Consider the following 13727-nt stretch of genomic DNA (forward strand, 5'->3'; position numbering starts at 1 on the left):
TCATTTCACAAATTGCTTCTTGTGCATTACTACTCACATCTACAATATGTGATCAGTGTTAGAGTCGGCAGGGGGGTGGGTATGGGAGAGGCTATACTCCAAAATACAAAAATACTTGTTTTTTTACTAGTAATACAAAATACAAAGTAATTTTAATGTAATGCAAATGTAGTACAAATTTGTTTCAAATGGGGAGCTTGGAGAAAGAATTTGCAAGTTTGATGCATGCTGTGCTGCTTGAGAGAACTTGCTGATATGATGTCTGGTGAAAACTGACAAGTGTTAGATAAAAAAAATATGTTTTTCAAGAAATATTTTTTTGTAAAAATGTATTTAAAATGTAGAGTCACCTTTAAATGCTAAAACAAAGTCTTCCGTTAAAATAATGTTGTTGCCAATAACCGAGAGGTAACCATGTTTCACAGTTTGTGTTCAACATGTTTAAATGAAGGGAAAACCTGCTTTTATGCACATTAAACATTCAATGTACAACACACATGTGTGCATATATTTATTGTAAAAGGTGAAAAATTAAAATATAATGAAGGAATTTTTGAAAAAGTAAGAGAGTTAAATATTTTTGGATGCATTTCTTCAATAATTATGAAATGAAAATGTTTTCCAAAATTAGAGCAAGGGTGGCAATTGTAGTTATTAGGAATTGCAACGCCCATTTGATCATTCCAGTAAGAAAGAAAGCTTCAAATTATTGCTTACTGGGACTCAGAATTCACATAAGGGAAAAAAGTAAGATATCCAAACCAAAATCGTAAGTGGGGTTTTTTAAAAGTGAAGTGGGAGTAGTTTTTTTTTTAGTTTAGTTTATTGCTTAAACATTTTTGATAAATATTTAACCCGGGAGAACTCGCATCGGGCCTCTCAGATCATTACAAAACTACGCTGCCAAAAATCAAAAATCACCCCTTCAATGGAAATGAATGAGGTCCCCTGTAGCTGCGATCGAGGTGACCTACATACTGACCACATGCTTTTCAGGAATGTACATTCCCCTTTTTCCCTAGAAAATTCCGGTTCGGGCCTGAAAGGCTCGGAGCGAGCGCTCACGCTTTGCACTTCAGATTGCGAATGTAAAGGAAGAGGTTGTGAAATGCATCGCTATTTAAGCTACAAAGATGAAATGAAGAGGTTGCAGACCTTGTTGGTTGAGGTTTCAACTGGTGAGAACTCCCTTAATGAAGATGATGATGAAGAAGTTGACACAGAGCAGTAAAGCGATCATCAGTAATGCTTAGAAGAAGATTTAGATTCATGTATCATAAAACTTTCTTTTTAAAACATATTTAAGAGGTTGCTTATCTATTTATAATTCAATGTTGAAAACACATTTTTTTTTCTATTTTGCAAACTTAATTTACTGAAATAACCACTCCGGGCCTACAGAGCCCCCCGCGAGCGTTCGTGTGATGAAAAGTACCGCAAGTTCTCCCGGGTTAATTGAACAAAATATTTGTATTTCAAGTAGCACAAAAAAAAGTGTATTAGCAGCGAGAGAACATTCCATTTGTTTGCAACAATAAAGGCACATCTCAATTTTTTAGCAACCTCGACTAACCTTAAAATCTCTTTCAATATTGAATACATGAGCTTGGAGCAAGATTCCTCTTTTAAATCAATTATTTACTAAATAGTGTGCTAATGAAAAACTCTCGTAAGTACTAAAAACATGCATCAATGTCTTCAAAAAGAAAAAAAAAGTCTAGAAACGGCAAACCTTGTGCCAATAAAAGCATTTTAGTACAGCTTCAGTACAAAATGGGTTTAAAAAATACGCACGGTAGTGCAACTAAGAGCAAAAAAAAAAGAAAAGAGAAAAAAAACTCAAAGTTCCAAAGGTGTTTTAGCACTTGGTAAACCAAAAGAATAAAGGTATTCTTAATCCTTTCCACCTAATTCTTTGCAGCTAAATTCCTAGACTGTTCTTTTTATTGATAATTATTAATGCAGTTCGATTTAGTGATAATTCTTTATTTTTTACATTTTATTGCAGTATTTTCTATATGATAATAACTTAGCTTTTATAATATGTCTTTATTTGTATTATTGTCAGGTTGTTATGTAATGTTTTTTTGTGTAAAGTGAAATATATATTCGAATTCGTGTTTTATGTCACTATAAAGTCATAATTGTAACGGATATAATCATTGTACTTTTTTTTATATTTTTATAAAGTTCCTCAGGAACCCACTCGCTCACATTTTTCTGAGCATTTAAAACTGATAAGATAAGTAATTGGTATGTGGGGGTCACTGAGGGGGTTAAATGTCAAATGTTTACTAAAAATAAGATAGTAGTTGAAAATAATCATAAGACACTCCAAGATTTGACTGTCTTTTTAAAATAAATAGTAAAAATAGAAAAATCCCAGATAAGAAATTCTGAGATCTTTTTAATGTACATCCACTATGGTGGACAGTAGAAACAGCCCCCCAACCCCACATTTCAAAGGGCTTTTATTGAGTGGGAATTCGGGAAAAAACTGCGAGAATTGTGCAATCCTGCACCGTAGAGCGAACCCAGCAGGGACCTCCAAAAGGATAGTGACCAGTCACCTCAGAGGGTACTAAATCTATTCTTAAATTCTTTCAAAAAACACATTTGAAGGAAACATAAGGTGCTAATACCACCTTTTGGTACTTTTATTGTATCAAATACTTCTAATACAGTCTCATTTTATTCATGAAAACAATTCATAGTCTCTCCTTTATCCCCCCCCCCCAGCTAAAGAACTGAACTTACAATGGCTTTTCATGTTATACATGTTTTTACTGCTACACATAACATTTTCTTCAATATTCAATTTAGCTATGTTAAATCCCTTGTTCAATCTTATTATATCATAAATGAACCTTTATCAATGGATATTTTTTTGTTCTATCTGTGTTTATAATTTTAGTAGGAGGCTGATAATTAGTACTGCATTTCATGATAGTATTGATAAGTTTTTCCAATCATTTGGTATATTTTCTCAACAAAACAATTAATTCAAGAAAAGAATCTGTTGTTTATAGTGCATTTACGTTAAAGTGCGTCCTACATAAAACTAAAATGAGCAAGCATTACAACTGAATATGAAATTATACAGAAAAAAAATCAAACCTCGAAGTTGTGGAGCAAGCCTTGTATTTTTGCATTTGCTAATGATAAAAAATGAACTCTATAAAAATACATTAAAAATAACATAACACTTACTGTCTGATTTACCACTACTAAATTCTGAGCTATGAGTTTTTTCTAACCCTCCAAAGGTCAAGTCACTCTGTAAAAGCAATTGCAAACTTAATAAAATAAAAATAAGACATAAAAGAATTTTATTTTGACCACCAAATGCAAGATTTGACTAAATTAAGCATAAACAATTGTGCTTGGTTGTAAAACTGAAATGATGAAAGTACTTACTATATATCCTAATCCACTATCCCTTCCAGTCATTGGTCCAGGTGATCTTGATGCTAAACCATAACCAGGTTTTGGAACATTTCGAAGTGATGAAACAACTACAAAAAAAAAAAAAAAAAAAAAACCACTTTAGATCATCAAATGAAGACAAAAATATTAGAATAAATAAGAATATAAATTTCAGTAATTTATAATGTTCTGAAAAACTATCAGGCACATAAAAACATTGATTTTTTGAAACACAATGATGAACATTACTTTTTTCTACAAAAAAAAAAAAAAAAAATTACAAAGTATGAATTTATGTCACTTTCAACAGCTGATTTGTATTACAGTCAGCCCCACTTAAACGAATACCAACAGTTCCAATATGCCTTATTTGATTAATTTGAGTATTCAGTTACACAGGGAATACAAGAAACCCATCTTTTGAGGAGTTTTACTGGTATTATATTCATTATTACTACGATAAAAAGAAAAAGATTTTTCGTTACTTAAATACTGACATGCATTTCACCAAAATTAAAATATTTAATGTTTTTATGTAAATTATAAAAAAATTACACATACGTACTACATAAATGACTCTATAAAAAATTTACATTTACTTAGTTTTATCTTTTTTGGAAGATCTCTTCCTCAGTTTTATCTGCGTATTGGTTTACTTTCGAAACCTGAGTTTGGGAAATAACAAATTCCTTCTGTCAGTTTTGGAAGCAATCAAAAGTACGAAAAGACAATCTGTCTTTTGGTCTTTTCTTATTTTTAATTGCTTCCCAAACTTTTAACTTAACGATTAAGCTTACATTGTTCCTTTTTGCATTTAATTTACCACACTATCAGTCTGAAGCAGAAGAGAAAACCAACAATCAAGAAACTTTGAATATATATGCGATTAAGCAGGGGATCAATGAAAAAAATATTTCTCAAATCGGGGAAATTTAACATAATTGCAATAGGATTTTTTTTTTGTTCCATAGATTTACAAGCGGGGTATTTGATTATCTGTTACCCGATAAAGTGGAGACAACTGTACAAGTACAAATTCAACTCGTAGTACCATTATAACTGGGAATTGTTCCAACAAGCCTGCCAGTAGATGATCGAAAACTAGATTTTCTTTCAAACTCTTCTTCTTCCCAAGGCCTAGGATGGTCTGAATCTCTGGATGGAGCTAAATAAAAATATGATTTTCAGAACAAAAGGCTTGAAAATTATGATTTTCAGTATTTTCAATACAATCAATGAATTTTAATAGAGAAAATAATTTATATTTGAGATTCTTAAAAAACTATTAGAATTATAAAGCTTTAATTCTAAAATAACCAATATGAAAATTGGATTTTGGAAAACATTATATTCAATCAGTATTTTAAAAGTCACATACACTTAAAAGAACATTAGTTCATTCCAGTTTGCTTATAAATGTTTGAGTATGTGACACTGCTCTATGATTGAATTTCGGAAATAATGTAAAGTTAACCTGAATAATCTGGAAAGTGCAAGAAACGTAGAATTTCAGACACATGGAATAATTGAGTAAGTGACAAAGGAAATTCCTTAAAAAAATATTTGATGTAGTACGGTCAAAAGAAACTAAAAAGAAAAGTTTTAAAGTTACTGTTCCTGAATAGGAGCTAAGAACAATTAATAGAAATAGCAACAATAAAACAAATTGTTTAGAAATATCATGATCTCAAAAGCAATGATTAACAAATATTACAATAAAAAACGGACCATTCACATATATAAATCAGAAAATTATATATTTTCAAACATAAATTTGTTCAATATATTTTCCTTATTTTAAAAACATTTATTTCCAGCATGCATGTTACTTTTAAAGCTATGTTTTTAAAATAGTGTTGCATTAAAGAAAGTTTATCTTAAAAACTCAAATGAAATTGCCTGAAGTGAAATGAACATGTTGCAAAGGAGTACAAGATTACGTTTCTTTATTCTGAACTCAAAGGACTCATATGATAGTTAACAAGTAACTTAGTATTGATATTCTACACATAAACTAGTCTCAACATTTGCATTAATGGAAAGAAAAAATCCCATTGTCATCTAGACTAAATGGAGGGAATAAAAAACCAAAAGAGATATTTTGTAATTTTCTTGCAATATCGTTTTACTTGATTCTACCTTTATCTGACAGTGTTCGTTTCTTTTCTCTGAAAGGAATTTTTCTCTCCTAACACTTGTTGATAAATTTTGAAGGTTTTGCAGCTAAGTCACTGGTTGAAAAGTTTTTTGGGCCTAGAATCTGACAGTTTAGCCAGTACATGTAATAAATATTCAGGGTAACATTGTTTGGTAATTTCTCTTTTTTTAACTACTATACTCATGTACACATTTATTGCATCTATTGACATAAAACTGAAGAAAAACTTCTAAATTATTGTATAATTAAAAGCGTAGGAAATAACAAGTATAATAATTATATAAAATTAAGTTCATATTTATCTATCACTTAGGGTAACTATGAACCATGTAAAATATGATTTAAAATAAATTTTAATAAAAGTAGTGCAACTCTGAACAAAAAAATATTTCTTAGCATAACAAGATTTCTATGATCTATTACATTGCATAGAACATTACAAGATAATATGAGAGATTTCAACAAATTCAAAATCAGCACTAAACGGTAAATTTCAAACAGTATCTTCGGCATTATACAATTAACTGTGTACAATGTTGCCAACTTATTGTATAAAATGAGACAAAGCAGCCTGATTGAGCCTTGCCAACAGAGTGCAGCATTGGGCCTTCTACAGGTTTATTTTAAAGTCAAATATTCTAAATAAAATGAAGTGGTGTGAAGTGAACCCATATGGTTCATAGCTAGTCTGACTGTACTGAAAACATGCCTGAATTTTCATTTGATACAAAGACAATATTTTAAATAAACATTTCTGACATTCATTTTATTAGAATGAAATAAACTTTGTATTGTACTTTTAAGAGTGTAAATATTTTACAGTATATTAAAAAGCACTTGATTCAAACTAAAAGACATTTTAAACAAATATGTCTGATTATATTTTAACAAAAAGTGTTACGTACTTAAAACAGTAGTGATATTTAAATTCATTTAGATAAATAAAGTTTATTTAGAAAAAAATACATATGGAATTCTTTGCAATTAGTTCTTCAGAAAATCTTTATCTTGTATAAAGATGAACAAACTTAAAGCTTTGAAGAATGACTTTCAGAAATACAATCAAAATTGGAAACTGCTAACAAGTTAAAAGCTACCAAGCAAATAATTTTAAACTTCAAGAAGATGAAGAACCTTTTTTAAAATTTGATACATATCAAACAAGTGATGAACAATAATCAAAATTAGTCCGATGTAATTAATGCTACTTAAATTCATGATGGTCACAGAAAAAAAGGGAGAAAAACCCCTCATTTAATAAAGTTAAGTAATTGACATCTCAACTCCTTTTTTTTTCCCACCTGAGATAATTTAATACTTCTATTAAATTGTAGCAATAAGAAAAATCTACCCTGATAGAAGTTCTAGAACACGTTTTTCTTTCATTAGGTTCGTTTTTTTTATTCTGAAATTAATTTGAATATGTAATTTTTTTATTAAGCTTATTTGTCAGAGAGAAATGAAAAATAGTTTTATTATTCTTCCCCAAAACCAAGCAATATTACATTTGTCAAAAGTGTAAATCCATTAAATATAATTTGGCTAAGATTTTAAAAGCTATGGGATAATGCCCTTAATTTACTTTTTTAAACATAGGTTTCCTAAAGCCAAAACAAGTTTCAAAACATTTGAATTTGACAGAAAGATAAAATAAAATTTATTTGCATAATACTAACGTCAAAAGAAGAATGGATTATATATATAAAAAATAGACCTCTGGTCGCAATGCATGGTTTGATTCGAGTTCACTTTCTTTCATTTCATTTCATTTCATATGCACAAATAAGTACATCATGAAAACAATTGTGCTTAAAAAAAGCAAATTTAAGATGAATAGAAGATTTGGTATTTTTGTATTACTGCAAAATTTACCATGATAACGTTTTTGAAGCAACAAAAAAGGATAGAGCTGTGTAAGAAAAAAAATAGGTAAAACCAGAGTAGCGGGTGGTATGTAACAATATTTCGATGTTTGTAACAAATACATAAACAAATATTTTGTATAATAGACAAAAAGTGATGAGTTGATGCATTAATGCTTCATTTGTGTGATTTATGTATAGGCTACTACATAAAATTTCTGCATTTTGTACAATGAATATAATGTATCACAAAAATAAGTAAATAAATAATAATACTCTCTATGATTAATATTTGGTAACACTCTATATGATTATCGGTAATATTACTTATACAATGCACTGCAGTTTTGCCTAATTTGCATATCTGGTAAATCATGCAGTTGAATAATCAACAACTCTGCTGCTGTATAATTAATGAACTAAAACGTAACATTGTACCTTAACCATTCAATGCATCTCTGTTACCTAACATTTAACAGAAAAGTACTTTTGTTCTCCAATTCACTTTACTATCAAAACATGAAACAATTATTTTACCCTAATCAAACTGTTAACTGAAGAAAATTGCTGATAATCGAGTATCTACACACAGATTAATTAAAAACAAGAGAATAAATTTGAAATATTACATGCATTCACAGGATTGTCATATCTTAAGCGCACAGGAGGTTCTTTACTAGCAGAAGGAGTTCTGGAAGCATTTCTAGGGTCTAAATGAGATCTTTTCCAAGCCTTGATTTTTTCCCGATCTTTTACTGTTTTCAGGAAAACCTAAAAGAAAATGAATACTCAAATGAAAATGTATGTAGTTAAATTCATATTGAGGAATTTTTGTTTGTCATATATTTATTAAAAACACTAAACTAATACCTAAGTTCAATGGTGGACATTAAGTTACCTTTTGAAAAATCATAAAAAAAAACGTTTTAAATTTGAATGGTTTCCTTCATATATGTTTTGGTTCTGTACAAATAATTGACGAAGTATTATCCAAAAAAAAAAAAAAATCCTACTCCTGAATGATTTGTATCATGTAAGAAAAACAGGTATACATTATACATCAGCTTAGTTTCATTTAGGAATCAGGGGTCTGGCCAGAGGATATTTGGGTCCGTTAACGGACCCTTCACAAAAATCCGATCAACCAAAACGGACCTTTCACAAAATCCCGATCAAACAAAACGGACCTTTCACAAAATCCCGATCAAACAAAACGGACCCTTCACAAAATTCTGATAAACAAGATCGGATCTGTCACAAATTGTTTATTGAAGGAGCAAATCTGAAAGCAAACTAACGCATATTTCTGTGTATAAACCGATAATTTTTGAAACCTTTTTTTAAGTCAAATTAGATTGATCAGCTTATACAAAATCGGCTAATTTTGAAAAAAAAAAAAAAAAATCGGCACTCTTGCGATGCTCCTGCAAGCGATAAATAATTGCTACTGCCAAATAAATACAATGGTTGTTTGTTTTACCACAGCTAATTAGCAGCGGTGTTGTTGTAAACTTTTCTGAAAAGGCATTGGTAAGCACTTTTATCCCCGCTGATGATTTAATAAACAATAATAATATATATTCAGTAAATTAATATATATCTGCGAAATAAACTTAGAACTGCAAAGGGATAGTAAGGGTGAGGAAAAAAATATGATCGCTTCAGATAGGGTTACCAACTTCAAAATTATCACCACTTAGCGTCTGGCGTTGAACCTTTATAATGACTTGATTAGAAAATATTCTCATCATTTTGCCAGCTTGTTAATATTTGCGTTTTTAGGGTGCAGTGCGATGTTGAGTTGTTATTTTGGGAGAAAATTATATGGGTTTTGATTTTTCGATGCTAACACACAAGGATGATTAACTTTAAATAAACTATTTTAATTACCGTTTTTTTTTCTTTAGATGTCTACATTTTGAAAAATGCAATTTTTTAACATCCAATATGAGAATCATATTTTGTTCTTTTTTCAGGCTAACTTCGCTTTATTAGGATTCAAATAAATGAAAAGTCTCTTTGTTTCTGTTAGAACTCTCATTTCAAGTTTTTAAAGCAAAATTCCATTTTCTGTTACGAGTCAAAAATTAAAATGCTGAATAGATGGTTTATTTTATTTTATTTATTTATTTATTTATTTATTTTTTGGGTCAACTGTGTCCACAGATATTAATGATATGTTTATCATAGGACTCTAAAATGCAATTTTAAAATAATTTTATCAAAAATATTTCTTTTACAAGCCGTTTTTATGCTTTTGATGCCTTTCACTTTGAGAATTGCGATCTCTTTGCATCCGCTATGGGAATCCGATTTTTCGAATTTTTGATGATTATTACGCTTTGTTAAGAGGTAAAAACAATTGAAATATCTTTTTAATTTTGTTAAAATCACGGAATTTATAAGTTTTAAATGAAATTCTGTGCTTTTTAAGAGTGTCTTGGGTCAAAAAGTTGAATGCTGAACCCTATTCTGAATTTTATTTTATTTATTTATATTTTTGTTACAATTATTTTAAATACTGTACAGAAATATTTCTAGTATAATTTAACATAATGTAGAATGGTAGATAAATATATATACTTGAAAGAGCGATGCCCCCCCCCCCCGGCAAATGTCAGAAAAACACTCCAGAATGATTTTTTCGACATAGAAGAGGTAAACACTCAACTTTAAGTTTAATTGATGCATTTTGTGCCATCTCAAAATTCTAAAATTTCGTTTGAACTATTTTTTTTTTTTTTTGCGAAATTTTTTGATTTTTCACAAAATTTATTCATTTTTCACAAAATTATTTGTTTTTTCACAAAAAACGGACCCTGTGAAAAATCCTGGACAGACCCCTGGGAATGTTCTAGCTGAATAAAATTCCGGTTTAGTTCACATCAAAATGAAAAGATGCTGATCAAAACCCATTAATACCTTATTAAAAGATACTTTTATTCAAATAAAAAAATAATGAAATTGTAATTCAAAACAGATATAAAATTGAAAGTCAAGTGATAACCTTTCCGATTCCTGTAGCAATTTTGGATAGCTCTTCCTCTTCCCTTTTCAGCTGTGGATCAACCTCATTTATTTCTTCTGGCATATCAGGTTCATCTTCTACTTCAACTCCCTTGGAGCTTCCACTCCATCGTCTACGACGCTCTAGAATCATCAGTTATGCAAAAAGGTTTTACAAATTATTGAGAAATAAATATAAGAAAGGAAAAAAATATGAATGATAAAGAATTTAAAGCAAATACACTTTTGTGAAAAAGTACAATTTTTTTTTTTTTTTTACTTTTCTTACTTAGTAGTACTGAGTACTTAGAACTTACACTTGTTTAGAATGTGGCTTTTTCTTTTCTACTTTTATCAAAACTTCACACAAGCTAAAGTTTTTTGCAATCTGATCAGGCAATGGTCTTGATTAGTTTGGATTTGTGAGGTTCTATGGTACTTCAAATAACTTTACATATTTTACTTGACAAATAATGTTAAAATGATTTACATATCTTACAATAGCTGCAGCAAACATATATTCTAATGTTAAATCTAAATTTAATCTAATTAATTGCACTTGGTTGAAATATTTAAAATAAATTAAGTTTTAATAAAAGATCTTCTTTTATAATGCTTGATAAGACTACTATTAGTAATTCAATTTAACTAATATTTTGAGTCAATAATATAATTTCACCAACACATTTTCAGTACCTCACATAATATAGTTTTACAGTATTTTGTATAAAGTATTAAAACAAATTAATAAAATTAAGTACAGCGAAGCATCATTTATACGTTTTTGAAGGGACAGCATGAAAAAAGCGTATGAATGAAAAACGTATATTAGGTATACGTTAATGTGTATTAGACTATGTAGGGACTAATTTAAAAAATGTATAATTAATAAAAATGTACAAAAGAGAAACGTATAAATGGTGCTTCACTGTATTAGTAAAAGTACAAAAGCTGTAGGTTTATGAAGATTTATAAAATGAGGGACTAAAAAATGCCTTTTTTTTTCAATTTACATTTTCCATATCGGTTCTTCAATTACTTGACATTAGAAACTTATTAAAGTGAGAAAAAAAAAAGATTTTACCATTGTGATTCTGCCGTTTAAAGTTTGAGTGCATGTGAAATATTTTGGCACTTTTTCTGCTAAGGCCTTATGAAGTTTTCAAGTGCATAGTGTTTACAAATGTAACTTTTTTTGGTTTGAATTCTTTTTTAAATTAAAAGGTTTGCATCAAATATTTTTTTTACATTCAGGCATATATTTAAGAAATGAAATTGCAGATAATGCATAGGACAAGGAATATTGATGGATAAGGAATATTTTAACTTTTCCATTTATTTTATTAATTATACAGTAGGCCAGATAGATAAAGCTTAGTAAGTTTGTATAGAATGTATGAAATAATAATTCTTTGAAAAGTAATAATTCAATGCGGAAACTTGCTTGAGTACAACAAAAATTGAAACATTGAAAAAAAATTTAAGTTATGTGTGTGATTTTAAAAATTATTGGCATGTGTTATCTTTTAGCTGTGATATAAAATCCTTTACCAGGATCTGTAAATGGAAAAGGAGGTGCAGGAAAATCATCACGCTCGATAGGTGCCATTTCTTCAGGTGGTGGTGGTTTTCCTCCAGGATAATGAGAGTATTCAATTGGTTCTTCATTATTCATATGAGGAGATCTTGGACGTGGTGTTGTTGATTGTATAGAATCCACTGCAGAAAAAATAATTTTTAAAGTACTAAGGCAACTTTTTTAAATCCTTGTTCGAATTTAAAAAAGAAAATCAAAAAGTAATTGTAATTGCTAACAAACACTATACTGAGATATAAAAGTATAATTCTAGTTTGTATTAAAAACTCAAAATTTATGGACAAGAATTTTTATTAATTTAAATATATAAACTATACATTTCTTAAAATTTTAAACACAAAACTGACAAATAGAGATCAGAAGCTATAAATTATGTATTACAGATAACTGAAATATTATATTTCTTTGATAAGAAAACTTAAGTACCATTACTACTGATTCTTTCAGAGCTGTTGACCTTTTTACGAGACCATATTGTCGCTAAAAAGACCAATGGACGTATCTCGCTTTTAAGCATTTTGCAGAAAACTGATTTAAAGATTTCCAGTTTACTGTATTGCTTGAGAACAGCCACCATTGTGAGGGACTATAACTTTCTTACTATTTATTGTAGAGATATGCCCATTGGTCATATTATAAAATTGATTTTGGACATTTCTGGGATGGTCATAACTCATTTTTCGATTTTTTTGAGATACCCCCATTCCTCCTTTTAGCGACAATATGTTTGATGTGAAATCATAAACACAGCTTGTATGTGATATATTCAAACACCATTAAAAGATCTGGCATTGGTAAAAATATAATTAAATTTGATTTTTCATTCATTTAGTTAAAATTGTAAAATTTAAAAAATTAATACAGTTCTTTTTTCGGGAAAAAAAATCATAATTGTAGTTCTTTTACAATAGTAGTAGCCAGAATACCATTTAGTTTAATTGCTTTCTAATAATTATTTAGACGCATGGTAATAACTTCAAGACAAAATGCATTAGAAGGTCAAGTGTCTGTGATTTATTGAATTTCGTGAAGGAAAATATAAACATGTGCTAGCAAGTGAAAAGGGAAAGCAATACTCATTTTGGAGTGGCTGTTTCTAGTTTCGATTATATTTATAATGGGATTTCATAGGAGATATTCTAGCAAGAGGTTTTACTTTTAGATTCATTTGTGTAGCCATGGTGAACACATTATCTTTTCGAGGAGGAAATATCTAAATTTATGACTGATTCATCTATGGATCTTTCAGGCAACATTGAAACAACTATAAATTATTTTTATTGGAGTTCTTCATACAGTAGTTACTTTCTAAAATCATATGCTGAAAAAGAAGTCTAAGAACTTAGATGGAGAAGTGTAGTTTGCTCAAAGCACAATAAAAGACATAACACTACCTATGAGTAGAAAATGCGCATTGATCCGTGCTTTGAAATTTTTCATGCGGCTTTAAAATATTAATTATTACAATAGTCTTCAAGTATTTCATACTATTAAGTGCAAATATTTTTCTGTTTTGTACAAAATACATTGTTTAATTTTGGTACTTTTAGTTACAGTAAAAACTATATTTTGTATTTTTATTGTTAAATATCAATTATTTTCATCAAGCTTTTTTGTTATGATCGAAATTATGATATATTTTATCATATAATAAAAAATGGTTTCATTTCTGCATAAA

General features: G+C 29.1%; 1 protein-coding gene across 1 annotated transcript in view; it reads right to left on the reverse strand.

The window, feature by feature from the left end:
• Window positions 1-13727, reverse strand: part of LOC129218761 (actin-binding LIM protein 3-like) — a 63260-nt gene that overhangs the window by 13449 nt on the left and 36084 nt on the right. The window contains exons 12-17 of the mRNA XM_054853085.1: window positions 12004-12171; window positions 10454-10596; window positions 8076-8217; window positions 4478-4591; window positions 3418-3515; window positions 3211-3277 (exon numbers count right to left, since the gene is read on the reverse strand). Coding sequence (XP_054709060.1) covers window positions 3211-3277; window positions 3418-3515; window positions 4478-4591; window positions 8076-8217; window positions 10454-10596; window positions 12004-12171 — 732 coding nt within the window. The remainder of the gene's footprint in view (window positions 1-3210; window positions 3278-3417; window positions 3516-4477; window positions 4592-8075; window positions 8218-10453; window positions 10597-12003; window positions 12172-13727) is intronic.

Source organism: Uloborus diversus, chromosome 3 (assembly GCF_026930045.1).
Source record: "Uloborus diversus isolate 005 chromosome 3, Udiv.v.3.1, whole genome shotgun sequence".
In the NCBI taxonomy this organism is placed as follows: domain Eukaryota; kingdom Metazoa; phylum Arthropoda; class Arachnida; order Araneae; family Uloboridae; genus Uloborus; species Uloborus diversus.